Source organism: Meriones unguiculatus, chromosome 14, assembly GCF_030254825.1.
Source record: "Meriones unguiculatus strain TT.TT164.6M chromosome 14, Bangor_MerUng_6.1, whole genome shotgun sequence".
NCBI classification, from domain to species: Eukaryota; Metazoa; Chordata; class Mammalia; order Rodentia; family Muridae; genus Meriones; species Meriones unguiculatus.
Genome location: NC_083361.1, coordinates 17,816,160 through 17,835,884, shown reverse-complemented (window position 1 = coordinate 17,835,884; position 19,725 = coordinate 17,816,160). Strand labels below are relative to the sequence as shown.

The window sequence follows — 19,725 nt, the reverse complement described above, 5'->3', positions numbered from 1 at the left end:
TAGGGGAGCGACCCTTCAGCACCCCAGGTCCCTAGCCTGGGAGCTAGACGGGCTACCGTGCAGCCGCAGAAGGGAGCTGTCCCTTCAGCACCACGGGCTCCAAGGACCGGGCACTGAGAAGGGGAAGCTGGGCAACAGGCGGGGAGCTGTCCGTTCAGCACCACGGACCTCAGCCCTCCGGTGTGAGTGGCCGGCCCCCGCCCCAGGACTCTCCCTTTTCTCCAGTTTGCCCGGGGGTGTGGAGAGCAGGCGGAGAGCTTTCCTGGGAGGCTGGGAAAGCAGCGAACACTCTTCTCAGCGACTCGCCTCCCAGCAGAGCTATTTTTTGCCATCCGCCCTCACCCCCAGCACACGCGCTCGCACACACGCACGCACGCACGCGCGCACACACAACACACACACACACATACACACACGCACACACGCACACACACACACACACACACACACACACCAGACCTCTCTGGGTTTCTTTTTGCCTTGAGTCTCCCGGGGCTGTGAGAAACCAGGCGCATCTCAAGCCGAGCTGGCAGCTTCAAGCCAAGAAAAGCCATGCCCTGCACGAACGCTCGTCCTCACCAAGCTCCTGAGGAATGAAAGCAACCCAGGAATCCTCTGACCGCAGCAGTGATGTGGACCAACCCCCTGGAGCCCGCACCCTCCCGAGGGCCATAGAGGACTCAGGGAACTGGAGAGAGCTCAAGACAGGAAATCCCAGCTTTCCCAAAGTCCCCGTGGATGCTGACAAAAGGAGATCCGGATTTTTGGAAGAGGCCGTCTTAGGTTAACGAGCTGCAGAGTGATTCTCCCCTCTGGCACTGAATCTCCCCCTCCAACCCCCAGCCGTTCAGAGTACCATGAAGAATTATGAGGATGTGTGACAGAGGTATCCAGATGTTGATCACCACCGTAGGAGCCTTTGCAGCTTTTAGTTTAATGACCATTGCAGTGGGCACGGACTACTGGCTATATTCCAGAGGCGTGTGCAGGACTAAATCTACAAGTGACAATGAAACCAGCAGAAAGAATGAAGAAGTAATGACCCACTCCGGGTTGTGGAGGACCTGCTGCTTGGAAGGTACTTACAAATTCCTCTCACTGGCTCTCAGTGATCGGCTTCTGATGTCCTGATGTGGGCTGGGGGAGACAGAGGCGGTGGAGGGGAAGAAAAAAATAGTTGAAATTGTTGTTGAAAATGTGCGAGTGTCCGGACTATGTTTCCGCTGAGGCTGCTGCTGTGTGGATTTGGAAGGGTTGGGTCTTGTTGATTGTTTTCGGTCTGAGCTAAATGTGATGTGATTTTGTAACACTCTAAGCAGCTTCTGCAGTTGGGAAATCTTCTAATCCCAAATCTCTAGGCATGTTTGTGCACTGCTTAGATCTCTGTCTAGAGAAGGGGACTTTGGATTTGTTTAATTACATTTTGGTGAACAGAGGTTATTAAGGAAAGGAGGGAGGGAAGACAGGAAGGTGATGAGGGAGATGAGGGGCTGATCTGATCTGGACACTCTGATCTGCTTACTTATTCTTTTTTTTTTTTTTTTCAATGAAATCTTACCGGCTTCTTCTGAGTCTAACTAGATGTCACCATGAACTTCCTTTGCTAACCGGTACTAGGGAACAGTACATTAACCCCAACTCCCACACCCCTACATTTGAAGAAAATGTCTTTATGAATAAGCGTTTCATTGTTTGGGATCAAAAAGAAAACTGAAGTCTTCGTGTTTGCTATCCACCTGACTTCATTCATAAATCACACCCATAACCAGCAAATGCATTTCCTTGACATTTAGATGAGACTGACTCTAAGAACTGCAGCTCATTGCTTCTAATTTTAAAAATTAGAGGGTTTGTTCTAAATTATAATGAGGCGGGCAGGCCAATTTTAGAGTGTGAAGCTCTTAGGTAGCCTATGTCACTACTAAACTTGCTTCACAGAATGAAGAGTGAGTGATGTCTGGGTATCATAAGGAGTGGGAAAAAATGAAGAAAAGCAGAGCTCTGTAGACCTGCTACCTGGGGGAGCCACTGGATTAAAAAGGCACTAAGAAAAGGTTTTATTTCTCTGGCTGGTTGGTTTTTGTTATTTCTCTGCTTCCAGGGAATCGGTGAAGTTTATCATGTGATAGTCAAGAAAACGCAGGCTTCCTCCCTCTCCCCTCAGTCACCCTGGATTCTCCCCACCTGCATTCCCTGTGGCACTTCTCAGGGTTTCTCGGGAACTCGCATTTATGTAAATGACTTAGGAGATGGTGCTATGACATCACTCGCTAGTGTAACATTGCATCATTCTCTGGCCTCCTTCCCACGTCCTGACGCTCTGAACTCTCCTGACTATACCGCCACTACAGTTGATTCTGTTTCCAGCACAGGTTTGCAACTGGTGGGAAACCCTGGAGGGAAAGGGCTACTTTAGGTGAGGTGAGAAGCATGTGAAGTCAGAAAACCCAAGTGATGCAGCAAATGCTCTCTACGCCTTTAGCTGAGATGTTTGTCCCCTCTAACTCTCAGTTAACCTCGGAAATATTTGGTTTGGAAGCAACAGACTTGAGTCGGGACTATTCAAGCTTACCCTGTATCCAGCGTACTAACAGAAATTCTGAAATGATTCTTTCCTCAACATCAGCAAGAATCTAAAATTTGTGCTTATTTCTGACCATTTGCAGTTGGGTGGCATGAGGTCATTCACGTTGGGGAAATTCCATCATTTCCTTTTCTGTGTTGGCAATAATAAATCGAATCAGTTTTTGCAGTTTTTGCTGTGGTTTGGTAGGTTGGATGATACCTACATAGGTAGAATAAAAACTATTTAAAAACCCAGGCTCCTCCCCAGCCAAAATCATATGCAAGTGTATCGGGTTTAGTCCTTTACAGTCATTCGGCCGCTTGGGAATATCTGGAAATGTAAAATTAAACATCGATTTTGGCATCCCTCACCCCACCTTATTTATTTAAAAGTCTGTCAGGATAAAATCAGAGCCTACATTTTCAGAACCTTTCTTCAAACCCTCACAAAGTATGTCTCCTCTTCTCTTCAACATGCTACCCTGTGCCTACAGTTCCTGCGTGGGACCAGAGCTTACACTGAGAATTCCATAGGTTTAGTGGGGACATTGGGAAAGAACTACATGAACTGCAGACATGCTCTTCGGCAGTTCAGTTCTCTCAGAAAACTTGCTAGAGTCTTCCTCTAGTTGTTCTCAGATACATTTTACATTTTTGAAGTATTCCATTCAGTAAGATACACAAGCCACCACAAATCTGAAAAGTTTTTACCGTCTAGATGGACCTGGCTAAAATTTAAAGCCAAGCCTTCTTAGTGGACTGAACACATCAAGTGTTCAAGGAATTTGCAAGAGCCTCTGTTTTCTGCATGACAGGACACATACAGCAGGCAGCCTGCATCCCAGGATTTCCATCCTCTGTGAGGATGGAAATAAATAGCCATTTCTATTCACCAGCTCCAGGCTATCTCAGAACAGCAACATCCTCACCTCCCGGTCCTTCAAACATCAAGGGACCTGTGCGGGGAGTATTATAGCTCAATGTTTCTTACATGTAATTTAGGAGAGCCCTTTTTTTCATACTTTAAGAGTCATGAAACAATGTGGCTATTTTGCCCCAAATACGGGAATCCTCAGGAGGGACATGACAGCTGTGTGCAAACACATGAAAGGCTGTCATTTGGAAGAGAGATCTGAAATGTTCTGTGTGGCATCAAGGGGGTTGGTTGGCGAGCTAAAGGAAGACAGGTTTTACCTAAACAGAAATCACTGCCCAGGGTGGGGTAAGAGGCTTCCAGAGATAATAAGTCCTCTAACAGCAAAAGTACTCAAATCTAATAATAATAATAATAATAATAATTATTATTATTATTATTATTTGCGCCAAACTTGGCTAGTCATTGGAATCTCATATGTAGGTTTTAAAAGACAGATTACCAGACTCCACAACTGCAGTCTATGCCTTCTAGCCCTGTGGAGGATACCTGGAATCTAAATTTCCTAAAATCCTCCAAGCAATGATGATGTTAGAGCCAGCCAACATGTAATGAATGCTTACAGAGGGCCTGCGGATGATTGTGCATGCTCACAAGGGCTGAAGCACTCAAGAGAGATGGCCACTTCCTTCTGTCGCCCCCATGACCCGGCAGAGTGTTGTCTATACTGGCCCTTGCTATGTAGTAGTGCTGGTTTCTTTCTTTCTTTCTTTCTTTCTTTCTTTCTTTCTTTCTTTCTTTCTTTCTTTTTTTTGAACAGTTTCATCTTCAGAGGAACGCATAGGTGCCGGTACTGTCATTAGCATCACCTTATAGATGAGGAAGCTGAAGCTCAGAGAAGTTCCGTAATTTGCCCAAGGTCATATGCCAGCTTGCAGGTGGTTCGTAGCCTAGGACTTGCAGCTTCTCAGAGCATTGCTAGAGAGCCTTAGTCCGTGCTCTAGCCGCTGATTTGCTGCCGGTATAAACACCGACTTGTGAGAATGCCTAGACACATGTTTTTTTTTTCCATTCAGAAGACTCGGATCTGAAAACGCTCAGCTTGTCTGTTCAGCAGTGGAAGGGGCACAGGAGCCACCAGACAAGAACAAACTCGGAGCAGCAAAAGATGCACTTTGAATGGAAAAACCAGTCAACCTATGTAGAGACACCCACAGCGAGAAACCCAAGCGATTGCCTGACTCATTATCTGGAAAGCAGGCAAGGCATTCACAAAGTCCCAACCTGCTGCATGTTTTCAAAAGCAGCATGTGAATTTGAATGAGAATGAGCCATCTCTCTCATTAAAGAAAAAAAAAATCCACCGAAGCTTTAGTCCAAAGCAAAGCAATGCATTTAGATGGTGGAAAGACCAGTAGCCTAGCAGCAAAGAACCCTGGATACTGATCACAGTTCTGTCCCTAATAGTCGTGTAAATTGTTCATGCTGCTTTTCTCCCTTAGACCTCAGTTTGCTCAGTTTTCAGATAAAAACTGAGTTTTATCTTAGATGAGATTAAGAAGTCCTAAATCTATTGTCCATGTAGCCTAGCCAGGCCATGTGAAGCATGAAGAGGACATTTCACACTCTTTTAACCCATCCGTATGGCAAACAACGGGATATTTAGAGAGACACATGAGGACAAGACGTTGGTCTCAATGTGCGGTCAGTAGAGGGTGGTGGGGACTGTCCCAACCTGGAGAGTCCATCTAAAGAACAACTGTTAGTTGACTTGAATTGAGTTTGAATCTGGGGAAATGTGTATCATGTGTGTCCCCAAATATCAGATAGAGAAGAGTCAAGCGTGGGGCAGGGAGATGGCTCAGTGTGTAAGGTGCTTGTTACACGAAGGTAAGGACCAGTGTTGAGATTCCCGTCACCACGTAGGTGCTGAGAGGTTATGGCAGTCTGTCTACCTGTGATCCTGGCAAACACAGGAGATTTCCTGAGCAAGCTGGATAACTAGACGAGCTGAATCAGGAAACTGCAGGTTCAGGTGAGAGACCCGGACATAGCATACAAGGTGAAGACCAATCAAAGAAGACATCCAGCTGCACAGTCTGGTCTCCACACGTGTACACTCATAGTTGTGCTCACACAAACACACACACATACATATTCATATATGCATGCACACATGTATGATGACCATATGCATATGCATAGAAAAAAAGATCAAAGAAAAATTAGGCATATAAAACATTTGAATTTTAAAATATAAGCAAGCAGTTCCCCTTTTATAAACATAGACTCAGCCAAACTGTACTTACATTGTAGCTTAATTTTGTCCATAGGTTGCCAGTCTTAAGCCCTAAAAATTACCTAAATGGCCTTTTAAAGCAAATTTCTATTTTCATACTCAGTTCATGAATTATTCTTTAATAACTCATTAAAAGGGCTTTGGATATCAAGAAAAGAAAGCTCACTCAGGATTATAGCTCAGGGAACTTAAAGATCATGAAAAGGAAGTTCAGTAAACTGCTGTTTCTATTGCAGATGGGCCTGAATGACACCAAACATCTGGCTGAAAAACTGAAAAGAAAAAAATTAGCCAGTCATTAGAAGTTCCCCCATATTTCCAAATCTGCAGATGGTTGACTTGTTCAGCCAGATGGGGTTCCAGCTTTATTTATGCTTTCAGAATCCTTCAGGGAAGCTGCAAAGATGCAGTTGAGGAAGAAGGCAGGGGAGGTGGGGAGGAGGTTATTGAGTATGTGCTTTGTGCCAAGCTCTGTGCTAGCTGTCCTCAGATATGTCAATGCGCACTTTTTAATATCTTATGTCACCTGTCAGAATGCAAACAGGGGTCCTGTGTTTGAGGCGCACTGCTATACATCCTTAGAGCTTAGAAACAGCCACTTCTTCTGCTCCTCCATTCCTAGATCTCACACATCACCTCGTCTAAGCATGGAACAAACCGGAGCTCTTCCTGGCTTTCTGCTCCTAGCCTTTCTTGTCCTTTCCATACATCCTTCCTCCTTGCCCATAAAACCCGGGCGTCAAAAGCAGGAATAAAGTGGGCCAGAGTCATAAGGCAGGATGCGAGCAAGCGACCTCAGCTGTGCCTGTGGGATGAGTGAGGGTTGGGTAGGCGGTAGAGGTCAGAACAGGAGTGAGGACTCATCTGTGCTGTGTCCACATAGTCATGATGATTTAGATGCTGGGGTGCTTCCCTAAGTGTTGGCGAACAACACATGTCCAAAGTCCCTCACCAGCTCCGACCACCGCTGAAGCCACCCCACTCCTTTCTGAGACCTCCCAGGACTCTCTAAGATACTCGAGGTAAAGAGCACAGCCCGCCAGGTATTTTGGTTGCCACAGTGCAGAAGTGACTGATCTGGTCAGTAAAGAAGCTAATGCTCAGATGCCCAGTCACTTCCTCCAAATGGTATCCAGATAGAAAGTAGGACCCAACTGAACCCTACATTCCCCCTATTACATGACCCATCTCCAGCCATGGTAACCATCTATTTTGTGGACTGGTCTTGTGCTCAACTGACTGATCAGCATTTCATCCCCAGATGTACCCTCATTGGTACAAAGCCATCAGACATCTTCCTACCTCAAACATAGCATTCTGTCTTCTGGTTCTGTGGTTCTATCACAGGCAGTAAATGCCTGGGAAATCCCTCTGTTGGTTTCATCCCCTGAAATCGTACGTTCTGGAGTACAACAGAGACAGCTCACTTGCATTCCAAAACTGACGAATGTCGGCTATTGGTATTATGTGTTGAAAAAAAAAAATACAAGACACCAGGCAAAATGACGCCAGGTTCTTCTCTTCTCATGTTTTCAGAGAACATTGTGCAAGTTTACCTAAGGGACCATCTGACCCTCTGGAGACTGTACTTTTGTTTATTTTTATCATTTAAAGAAATACACTCGGGTCCAGTAATTGTATGTTTATTTAGCTCAAAAATTGAGGAAATGAACATAAATTTTTATTCAGTAACAATACAAATGATTCTTGCTCAGTAAAAAAGATACCCAAATAGAGCGGCTTGCGTTTTCCAGCATGCTATCGGCTTTTATATCTAACTTTACAATCTTATTTCCAATTTTCTTACTCGAAAAAAATTACCTTCTATGTTAAACCAGTTTTACGATTCTGCTCGTTGAGTTGAATTCTTACTGTTGAGTTGAATAAAACTTGACATCAGCTGACTATGTAAGTTAGGAGAAATGTATTTTTAATAGTTTGAAAGTTATCCTTTGCTATATGGAAGCACTTCCAAATGAAAACGCTGTAAATGGGGTTAAAGAGAAGCCTTAAGAAAATTCCAGGGTTGATTTTTTTTTCCCTCTGTCCTGGACACCCTAAGAGACATACTATTCTACAATGGAAACATCGCACATTTAGTATCAGCTCTGAGGGTACGGTACAACAGCAAATGTCTGGGGCCATGGGGACCTGTGACCTGTCTTTCAGTGAGTGTGAGATCTTAGAGATGGCTTAAACGCTAGTTGTGGCCTTCTCGGGCATATTACTTTGCAAATACAATCACCGAAATGATTCTACTGAAGAAAGCAACTTAAGGGAGAAAGGGTTTACTGTGAAACACAGTTTCAGAGCGTTCACTCTGTCTGCCATTGCTTGGCCCCATGCATTCAGGAGGACTTTGGGGCAGTGTAAACAAATGGCACAGAACACTTGTTCACATCACAGCAGACAGGAAGTGGGAAGAACTAGCCATCACTTTCAAAGGCCTGCCTCTGAGTGAACTCTGCCAGCCAGAGGTCCAAAGGTTCCAAGAAGGCCACAAATGGTGCCCCCTGTCGGGGAGCAAACGTTCAGAATATGTGCCTAGAAGCATTTTCAGATTCAAAGGTGGCACCTACCTGTCAAAGGTAGCAAGTGTTTTGTTTTGTTTTTTTCAACCACCTCCTTTGCAGTTTCCATGGTTCTGTTAATAATACGCTGGTCACCTATTCTTGATTCACCATGTCCGACAGCATTAATTTGCTTTAGATGCCAGTTAGCTTTCTCATGCCAGCACTCCTTCCTTCCAAAAGTTGTGGTTCTTCAGTGAGTTGCCGTGGGCTCTAAGAAGAATGGCTCACACCACACAGCGATGAGTGGGGAAAAGAAAGGCTAGCACTTCGCCTCTGGTTTGGGTACTTGTTTAGGCTTCACATGTGCACGTGTGGGCCTCAGCAAGGAGACGGAGGGGAAACAACCATCTTGAAAGAGTGCGTGACCATCGCCAGCCTGTTTGGAATGATGGGTTCCGTAGGTTGAATGATGCTTGGGCATCTTACTGAAGAAAGACACCCATTAGCTGAAAAGCCCTTGGCCCATCTGCACAAGGTGAAGAGGTTCTCTTGACCTTGGGGTCCGGGAGGGACTGAATGTCAGTCTCCACCCCAACCATCAGCCAGGTACCTTCTTGCAGAACTGAGTTTGTCTATTGGGAGGAGAGGCTTTAAAAAACAGTTATAGGGTCCTGGGTTGGCAACTGAAGTCTCGGCATCATGGGGGCTCAGCCAGTGGTAGAAGCCAACATGAGGTGAGAAATCCCAGTCCAAAGTCAGCTCTTTCACAACAAGAAGGTATATTCCTGGGAAGGCACCCTAGGGTTCTCCAATAGCCAACGCCTGTGCCGTCATAAGAGAGCCAAGATTAGGGTCTCACCAGTCAAGCATTAGCTGGGTGAGCAGAAACAACAATGAGCTAAGGAAGAGAAGTGTGGGCCTTTCTCTCTTAGCGCTCTGGACATGGTTTCTTTGAGGGAAATGAGATTGCTGTTATTATGAAACGGGGCTCTACTACCTCCTCAAAAAGGGGAGCCATTGAAAGTTAAAAATAAATATGTATATATATATATATATATATATATATATGCAGATGAAGGAAAATTCAGGGTTTGAGAACCATTTGCCCCCCTCCCAAACGATACACATGACCAGCTGTATCTAGAAGCTCTCCACCCCTAGCCAGCTCTGCAAGGTAGATTTACTTGTCCCACGAGGTGGCCTACCTCCAAGGAACGCGTGCCCCTTCTTCCTGATGTTGGTAAGCGGGAGGGATGCTGTTAGCAAGCCTGTGGGATCTAATGATTTCAAGGAGTAGAAGAATGGATTATGACAGTCCCCAAAGGAAGTCACAAGAAAGCAACACAGATAACAGCTGACCCTTAGCAATCACCTTCCGGACACCACGTTGCTATCATTGTGTCTGCTGTGTGCTCATTTTCCTGGCCATGCTCTGAACACTAGTTTGTTTGTTTGTTTCTTTGTTTCTTTGTTTGTTTGTTTAACAGCAGGCATACACTATTTCAACAGTGTTATAAGAAAGCACTTGGCAAGTATCAGAAAATAGATATTACTATTATCCATATTTGATAGACTTCCACATAGGGAGACAGAGCTGGGATTCAAATCCTCCCATCTGCTGTCTCTCATTAATTACACGCCAGGCACTTGGATACGCCATATGAACAGGATCAGCTGACTATCCTGAAAGCCAGTCCACTGCTAGCCATTCTGTGCCACCAACAAGTAGACAGAGGCTCAAAGAGATGACGTAGTTTGCCCAGACTCACAGCCTGGGGAGCTGGTAGGGATACAAGGCACAGCTCCACCCAAACCTCTGCACTGCTTGCCCCCAGTGAAAAGCCCTGACCTGGCAGGATGAATTTCATGCCCCCCACTCTGACAGGAAAAAGCCTACTGTCAGTCACTAACACACAACTATCCAATAGCTGCAAATATCATGAAAAGTTATCACTCTGGGGGGTGGGAAGTGGCTCAGTCAGCAGAGTACTTGACATTCAAGCATTGTGGATCTGAATTTGGATCCACAACACCCATGTTAAAAAAAAATGCTGAGAATGGTGGTACTGTAATACCAGTGTTCCGAGGGGATGGGGTGGGGGTAGGGACTAGCAGGTCCTTTAGCTTGCTGGCCAGCGAGTCTCTCTAAGTTAGTGAGTCCCAGGTTCTGTGAGAGACCCTGTTTCAAAAAAAACAAGAGAAGAAAGAGTGATGAAGGATTCCTTGCCATCAACCTCTGGCCACCCTTCCCCTCCACATACCTGTGTGTGCGCACACACATGAGCATATACACACATACCATACATATAAACATAACGCTAAGAGTGGCCGATTTTGATTGTAAATCTAGAAGGCAACACCAAGGGAAGGATTAGGTGAAAACCAGCGGGATTTCAGCGCCATAGCCTTGGACCATGAAGAAACACCCCTCCACAGGCCCAACACCATTTTCCCTTTAAAAGCAAGCATCGAGGATGTGGAAGTAAGAAGCACAGGGAAGCTGACAAGACGCAGAGGGCCACGAGCTATGAGCCACTCCCGCTGCTTTGACATTGGAGTGCGAGACTTGCTGAATCGGGGATACTGTTAGGTTCACGACTGTCCCCTTTCCCGAGGATTAAACTTTGGGCACATCCCTGATTTGAGTCCTTTGAGCTTTAAATGCTGTGTCAGGCAGGAATCAGCCTTTGGCCAGTTTCTCCTGAAGCACTTAAAGGGGTTCAGGCTTCTTTGGGAACACCACCCAGCAGACCAATAGACCATCAACCTTGATTCTTACTGATTTGGGCCAAGAATGAGCCAAAAGTGGGCAGCTGGATGAGATGGAGGGTAGGCAAGTCCTAATACAGTCATTTTAGCTTTTAATTTGAATGTTACAAAAACATTAATCAAGAACTCTAGCCACCACCTTCCCATGACCTTAGTCCCAGAGCCCAGAGCGTAGTATGTGCTCAAGAAATATACATTAACTTTATTGCGGGCAAGAGAATAATTTGATTAGCTTAAGCTTCCAGTGTGCCTGTGCTGAACATTTTTGTTAGATCAGCTGGCCAGCAAGCTCCAAGATCCTCCTTTTCCCTCCACTACCCACCATCAGTGCTGGGGTTATAGGTGCATACCACTGTGTCTCAATTTCACCTGCCTGCTAGGAGTCTGAACACAGGCCTGGTAAGGATGACCCCCCTCTCAGGCGGAAGTGATCAAAGAACCAGCCACTGAGTTCATGTCAATGACAGCCCCTGTTCCCCTTACTAGGGAACCCACTTGGACACTGAGTTGCATCTGTGCTACATCTGTGTAGGGGTTCTAGGTTATCTCCATGAATGGTCCTTGGTTGGACTATCAGTCTCAGAAAAGACCCCAGGGCCCAGATTTTTTGGTTCTGTTGCTCTACTTGTAGAGCTCCTGTCCCCTCCAGGTCATTCTCTCTCCCCCTTCTTTCATAAGATTCCCTGTACTCTGCCCAAAGTTTGGCTATGAGTCTCAGCATCTGCTTCATTACCCTGCAGGATAGAGTCTTGCAAAGGCCCTCTGTGGTAGGCTCCTGTCCTATTCCCTCTTCTGATGTTTTCTCCTTCTTCTGATGTCTATCCCATTTGCCTTTCTGAATGAGGATTAGCATCTTACCCAGGGTTCTCCGTTTTGCTTACTTCTTTAAGTGTACAGATTTTAGAATGTTTATCCTACATTATATGTCTAATATCCACTTATAAGCAAATATATGTATGTGTGTCTTTCTGCTTCTCGGATACCTCACTCAGGATGATCTTTTTCAGTTCCCACCATTTGCCTGCAAATTTCATGACTTTCTTGTTTTTAATTGCTACATAGTATTCCATTGTGTAAATGTACCACAATTTCTGTATCAATTCCTCAGTTTAGGGACATCTGGGTTGTTTCCAGATTCTGGCTGCTACAAACATGGTTGAGCAAATGTCTTTGTTGTATACTTGAGCATATTTTGGATATATGCCCAGGAGTAGGATAGCTGGGTCTTGAGGTAGCACTAGATTGAGAAAGCACCAGATTGATTTCCAAAGTGGTTGTACAAGTTTACATTCCCAAGCTACAGACTGAGAAAGGATCTTCACCAACCCTATATCTGACAGAGGACTAAAATTCAGAATATGTAAAGAACTTAAGAAGTTAAACAGCTTCAATGGCTGTAAAGGCCTGAATGATCATGGCTGCATCACACTGTTGTGAGACTCTAATCTTGCATATATACCACAGGCAAACCAAGGAGACCAACACCAGAAGGCCTGCTAACACTCCCATGCCCGCCCATTCCTTCAGATGATTCATGGCTGCAGCAATCCATGTTGATAATCCTGTGGCTAGTCCTGCGTCCACTCCGGTAGAATTTACTGTGACAATGGCCACTCTCAGCTGCTCCATCGTAGTATCGAATTCTCCAGTCCAATTACCTAAAATATAGCTCGACAATTGTTTAGACAGATTTGCAGCGCAGGAAAAATTCTCATGCATGGTTGGATACCATAAAAAGCTAAAATGATACGCTCAGGATGCGAGGCTAAGCACTGCACTCAGGGTCAGCCGCTTTGGACCCAGAGAAGAGCATGTCTGATTGCATGCGGGTTGATGCCCCAGGTCCCGCCTCTGAGAAAAAGGTAATGGACGTGTCTGATGGTCTTCGGGTGGATGACACCTAAATGAACATCTGTACAAAGTCCCAATTTATTTCTAATATCAGAGATCAGACCTCTACTCTTGCCTGATGCGTCTATAACAAAAAGGGGGAACTGTAGAGAGCTGCGGAATGCTATGCCTTAAAGATGGAGCTGGTTTCCGCCTTCCACCTTCCTGATGGTGAGTGCTCTCTGTCACGAACAACTCCACATTTGGCTAAGGCCGAGGATCTGGCTTGCTTCCATGTATGTGGACCTATCTGCATTGCCCCCGTGGCACGCCTGGGTTGGCTACCCAGAGGCTATTTAAGCTGTGGGCTGGCTTTCCCCGGGGTCCGAGGATTGTTCAATGTTCCTGAATAAACTGCATTGAAAAAAAAAAAAAAGAAGTTAAACAGCAACAAACCAAGTAACCCAATTAAAAAATGGGGTACAGAGCTAAACGGAGAATTCTCAATAGAGGAATATCGAATGGCAGAGAAACACTTAAAGAAATGGTCAACATTCTTAGTCATCAGGAAAATGCAAATCAAAATGATCCTGATATTTCACCTTATACCCATCAGAATGCCTAAAATCAAAAACTCAAGTGACAGTACATGCTGGAGAGGATGTGGAGAAAGGGGAACCCTCCTCCATTGCTGGTGGGAATGTAAACTTGTACAACCACTTGGGAAATCAATCTGGTGCTCTCTCAGAAAATTAGGAATAGTTCTACCTCAAGATCCAGCTATATCACTCCTAGGCATATATCCAAAATATGCTCAAGTATACAACAAGGACATTTGCTCAACCATGTTCTTAGCAGCTTTATTTGTAACAGCCAGAATCTGGAAACAACCCAGATGTCCCTCAACTGAGGAATGGATACAGAAATTGTGGTACATTTACACAATGGAATACTATGCAACAAGGAAGTCATAAAACTTGCAGACAAATGGTAGGAACTAGAAAAGATCATCCTGAGTGAGAAATGTTTGATTCTTAAGTGCTTATAACCCCCCCCCCTTAAACATACATCTAGAACACTGGCCATGAAGTGTCACAATCCAATAGCCCAGAGTCTGAGAGGCGTGGCTCTCCTGACTCTATGTCATCGCCTGCTGTCTTCTGTCTTGTCCCCCCGGGATGTAACACGGTGCTTCGACAGTCTCACCTTCAAATTTCCTCAACACCTGGGGGAAGAGAGAAGAAAATAAATCTGTGCCATGCGGACATATTGCATAGAAACCCAGCAGACACTGCTTCTGTTCCCCATGCCTGAGAATCTCTCCACGTATTTGTTACGCTGCAGGGGTAGGGGCTGGAATCATATGCTGCATCCTGCAGCATGTGCTGTTGAAAATGGTGCGATTCTGTCCTGGAAACACAATGACACCTACTCATTTAACTGAAGTGATCCCAGAAATCACAGGTTGCTATGGAGGGACCTCTCATCGCCTCATCCATCACAAAACCCTCCTGGGCCCCATGATGTTAGCTCTGGCCCAGAGGAGTCATTACAGACACATGTTTACAACAGAGCCCCTCAGCTCCTTGAAAAGGGTGGGACACAGAACCAAACAGCCGCTTACTAGTGGAAAGTGCTTTATCATTTGTATTGTAAAGTAGTTCTGGCTTTTTTGTTCCCAAAGTATCACTTTTTACCAAAGAGGAATCTGGTCTGTGATCAAAATGCTCTAAGTGTTTAGAGAAAAAAACTAAAAACTAAATTAAGGGGTAATGGTGTTAGCCTGAGTTAAAGGACTCCTGTGCGAGGCTGTTATGGCCCCTTTCTGGTTTTCCTCTCTCTCTCTGATGAGTGACTGCTTCCCTCTTTAGCAGTGGGAGGTGGCAGGGGCTAGACTAACAAAGTCTGAACTATGGAAATCAGGTCTGAGGCCCCGGCCATGAATACCAAAGATGAATTTCCAGTGATAGTCCCTGGAGCTCTGCTGTGAGGACACCTCATTGGCTTAAGAAAGAAACAGCCAAGCCCTAACACAGGGAAGGTATGCCAGCAGAAGGGGTGTGTGTGTGTGCGTGTGTGTGTGTGTGTGTGTGTGTGTGTGTGTGTGTAATTTGTGAGTGTGAAAATTTATACACTGTGGTCAAGTAGGCTTCATGGAGGAGGTGACACTGGAATGGAAGCTGAGGAAAAGAAGCCATGAGGAATGGCATTCCAGGGTCAAGGACAGCAACTGCAAAGGCCAAAGTGGGACTTGCCTAGTGCTTAAGAAACCCAGTGTGGCCCAAAAGGGGAGTCAAGAAGGAGAGAAGCAGATTAAATTGAGGCATTGCAGCCCAGATCACACAAAGCCTGGGTTCAGAGTGGACTGTGCTTGGACCATCACTGTCCTCCCTTCTCTTCCTGCCATCTTCCGCCCTTCTTCCCTCCTCCTCCTCTCTCTTCCTCTCTTCCCCACTCCTCTTTACTTTTCCTCCTCCCCTTCTCCTCTTCTCCTTTCACTTCTTTTTACTTCCTTTTTCTCTCCCCTCTTCCTCCTCCCCTTTCTTTTTCTTCCTTTCTCCTCCCTTCTCCACCTTCATCGCACTCCCTCCTTCTGCTCATCTTCCTCTCTCTCCCTTCTCCTACTCCAGGTACTGGGGATTGAACCCAGATCCTCATACGTGCTCTGAGTCTTCTCAGCTGTATCAGCTGCTTCACATTGCCCCATGGTCTCTCTTGCTTTTATTAGAAAAGAACGCTAAGTCCAGTCTTCAAAATTGTTGTCCATCCTGCCCCACCACCATTCTCTGTGATGGGCGCAACAGAACATCTCAGAGCTGTTTTCCTTTTTCACTTCCTCTGAAGACAAGCCCGTGTCCTTATCTCCAGCTCTTCATTTCTTATTTGGGGGAAAATCATATCAAAAGTGACATCAATGGGAAACTTTGAGTGCGTAGTGAACCTCTCAACGCTCTTAGAATCATCCTTCCTGCTGAGTGACCTCTTCCTAATGCACAAATTCTCCCACTCTCCTTTTTTCTCAGAACTGAAGACTGAAGTCAGGGTTTAACACATGCTGGGCAAGCTCTCTACCATCGAGCCCCTGTGCTACCCAGCTCCAACCCAATTCTCCTTCCTTGCAGGACCCCTGCTCAGCCTAGAGATCCAACAAGAGATGCAAGCCAAGTGGTTTCAAGCTCTGGGTTCCTTGTATGTGAAGGGTTTATCAAGCTGCCACAGTACACCTAGACACCATGCTATGTTCAGAGTTGCTGCAGCAGAGAATACAGAAGAACAGGTTCCTGCCTTTGCTCACAGCTGTGTGGGGAAGATGCTGCTGAAGAGGCAAGCAGTGGGTGGGGCTCCTGCTGCTAAGAGGAGGAGTTCCAGGATTAGTCAATGTTGGGTTGTCATGGAAATGTTCTTAGGGCTGTGAGTCTTCAAAGTGGCTGGCCTCACTATATGCTCAAGACACATATGCTAAACGCACAATTATACAGAGTACACAGAGGACTGACCTGGCCAGTGCTCATGAAGTCAGAGCTCCAGGGAATAAAAATGAGAACAGGAAGGCAGCACCTGCACCTCACTAGAAACCCATGAAGTCATGCCAAGGGACTAAGCCTGTGTGTGTGTGTGTGTGTGTGTGTGTGTGTGTGTGTGTGTGTGTAACTGTGTGTGGGTGGGTATGTATCTATGTGTCTGTGTGTGTACGTACATATGTACATTACATGTACCTCATTGTTTGAGGTAAAGTCACATTCTATCTCTAGCTAGCCTTGACCTTACTCTACAGCCCAGGCTGGTCCCAAGCTTGAGATCCTCCTGCCTCCGTTTCCCAAGTTTGGGATTACAGTTGTATGTCACTCTACCCAGCGTCTCTTTTTCATGTTAAAACATCCTAGATAGTTGATTTTTTTTTCTTATATCCTTTTGAGTAGAATTTTTCCTGTTGCATGCTTTTGATCTTGTTCTGCAGTACTGGGAATCAGACTCGAGGTGTTCTGTGAGGGCCCCACCACCAAACTGTTTCCATAGCCTTTTTATTGCCTGTAAAACACTTGGAAGGATAAACTTAACACAAAAACAGACCCCCAGTATAACACCAAATCAACCTAATAATCTCCCCCTTGCCCCTGCCCTGCAGCCTCGTCCTTCCTCCACTCAAATGATTGCTGTTCATGTTTTGTTAAATGACTAACAAATAGAATTTCTCTTATGTGCTGCTTTCCTGAGTCATCTCTTAACACCAAACAGAGAGAATATTTTTCTCTTCAAATTCTTCCGAGATTGATCTTATGTGGTGGTTTGAATAAGAATGCCCCCCCTAGGCTAATATACTTGAACGCTTGGTCCCCAACTGTTGGAATGTTTTGAAATGATTAGGAAGGGTTGTAGGAATTGTGTCACTAGGAGTGGGCTTCAAGGTTTCAAAAGCCCACACCACTCCCCTTTCACTCTCTCTGCCTTGCGCGTGTGGATCAAAATGTGAGCTCTCGGCTACTACTCTAGCATCTTTCTGCCATGCTGCCAGCCATGACGGCGTGGACTCTAGCCCTCTGCAACTACAAGCCCAAATAAATTCTTTCTTTTTAAAGTTGCCTTGGTCATGGTGTCTCATAACGGCAATAGAAGAGTAAGATATCTTTCAACTTATTAAGGCACTTAATCGTTCATCTAATTTTAAAATCCAATATAAAGAAAGGTTTGTAATGACAGCCCTTTGTCATTACAGTTTGACAATCCCTAGGAGGCTCACCCCTCCCAGTCACAGAAAGCTTTTTTCCCAAAGCCATTTCTGGTTTGATACTCCCTGTGTTTATTCCCATATCTCTAAATCATATGTTCGTCTCTCTATTTCTTGATTTGTAATCTATTGACTTCCTGCCACGATGGGTAAGGATTTATCCAACTCACTACAGTCCCTGCATTGATTAGCTCTCTAATTTTTAAAAAATAACATAAATCTTCATTTCTTTCCCATCCACATTGGGCAGAATGTCTTAGCTTCCCACTTTACAGAATGAAAATGTCCAAGATTCTCGTCTCTACCCATCACATCTGTCAATCGTATTTTCACTTTTTCATCATTAAGATTCATTCTGACTTGACCTTGTGTGGGTCTTGTGCAGGTCACCACAGCTGCTGTGCATTCATTGAGTGTAATGGCCATGTCATGTTCAGAAGGCAGGTGTCACGGCACCTTTCCCCATTCTCTGGCTCTTACGTTCATTCTGCCCCCACTTTTGTACTGTCCCCTGAGCTTGTGTGGGGTGCTGCCAAGGAGATCTGAGCATGTACAGTCAGTCTCAGCATTCTGACCAGTTACGAGTCTCTTTAATCATGTAGGAGATGGGAGAAAGGATAGACGCATGATCAAGACATGTTGTAAACACGTATGAAATTGTCAAAGGAAAGCTTTAAAATATCACTAAGACAAAGCGTGAGAAGATAAAAAATAAAAGTAGCTCATAGGCTGAGAGCTTGCCTGTCATGCACAGGACCCCCAGCTCCAGCTTCAGCTCTGAAAAAAAATTCCCGACATGCACCAACATGCACTCCATTAGCAAGTAGACCTGTACAGACACCAGCATCTTCCTTGTTCCACAAGTAGAATCAGAGTTTGAAAACCGATGCAAGTTACCGTGGCTGTGACTATAGATTGTGTCCAGCACAAAGCCAATCTGTTCTCTAGAGCTGTACTCTTCTCTTTGTGGTTTCAGAGACACGGTCTCAAAGTCACTCCAAGAAAAGCATTAAAACGGTGTCTCAACACAACCCGTTGCTCAAACTCATACTGTGCATATGTGTGCACCTGTGCCTGGGCTTTTTGGTGGAATTTCTATATTTCCTGGAGTTTCTGACTGATTCAAAGCTTTCTTTTTAAACAAGTCAATTTCAAAGCACAGCCATGGGAAGACTACTGACTCCCCGCTCCCCTTTTCCTGCTTCCTCCCTATCACCCAGGATTTAAGAATTCAACCTTGAATAGAGTGTGCTGGTGCATGTGTGTAGAAGCAGGACTACAGCAGCAAGTTGGAGGGCAGCCTGGGCTATATAGTGAGTTCTGGGCCAGCCATGGCTACATGGGAAGATCTTGTCTCAAAAAATTGAAACAAAATCAATGGTGCAAACAAAATCAAAGGAAACAGAAAGAGAATTCAACCTCATTGTGGTTTGGATCTGCACTGTCCCCCATAGGCTCGTGTCCGGAATACTTGGTTCTCAGATGGTGGTGCTGTTCAGGGAAATTTGGGGAGGCAGGGCCTAACTGGGGGAAATAGATCACTAGGGGTAGATCTCTGAGGACATACTGCCCCTGACAACTTCCTGTTACTTTCTGGTCTGCTGCAATACTGTGTGTGGGCCTACTGTGTGCCCCCCCCACAGTGAACTGTACTGCCCCCTCCATACCTTCTCTGATATGCTGGGTTGAACCTTCTGAAACTGTGAGCCCGAATATCCCTTTGTACTTTAAGTTGTTCCTGCCTGGTGTTTTGTTACAAGTATGCTAAAGTAACTAATACAGACTTGGGGAGGAGGAAGGAGGAGGAGGAGGAAGGAAGGAAGGAAGGGAGGGAGGGAGGGAAGAAGGAAGGAAGGAAGGAAGGAAGGAAGGAAGGAAGGAAGGAAGGAAGGGAAAAAAGGAAGGAAAGAAGGGAAAGAAAGAGAAAAAAACCCAAGAAGCTTTGGTGTAAGATCAAAAACAAATGGCCACAATTCTTTCCAAAGGCCACTCAAACTGCCCCACCACGTGACTTGGGGTCAAATCCAAACAATATGGCTGAGTGACCCAGCATATTACTTAACTTCCCTGAGTCCCAGTTAACACACCTATAAAATGAGGATTGTCATTGTAGCTGCTTACAGCATTATGTGAATAGCTAATATCCGCA

General features: G+C 45.3%; 1 protein-coding gene across 1 annotated transcript in view; it reads left to right on the top strand.

Annotated features, from left to right (window-relative positions):
• Window positions 1-225: 225 nt before the first annotated feature.
• Cacng3 (calcium voltage-gated channel auxiliary subunit gamma 3) overlaps window positions 226-19,725 on the top strand; it is a 97,017-nt gene continuing 77,517 nt past the window's right edge. The window contains exon 1 of the mRNA XM_021655049.2: window positions 226-1,078. Coding sequence (XP_021510724.1) covers window positions 868-1,078 — 211 coding nt within the window. The 5' untranslated portion in view covers window positions 226-867. The remainder of the gene's footprint in view (window positions 1,079-19,725) is intronic.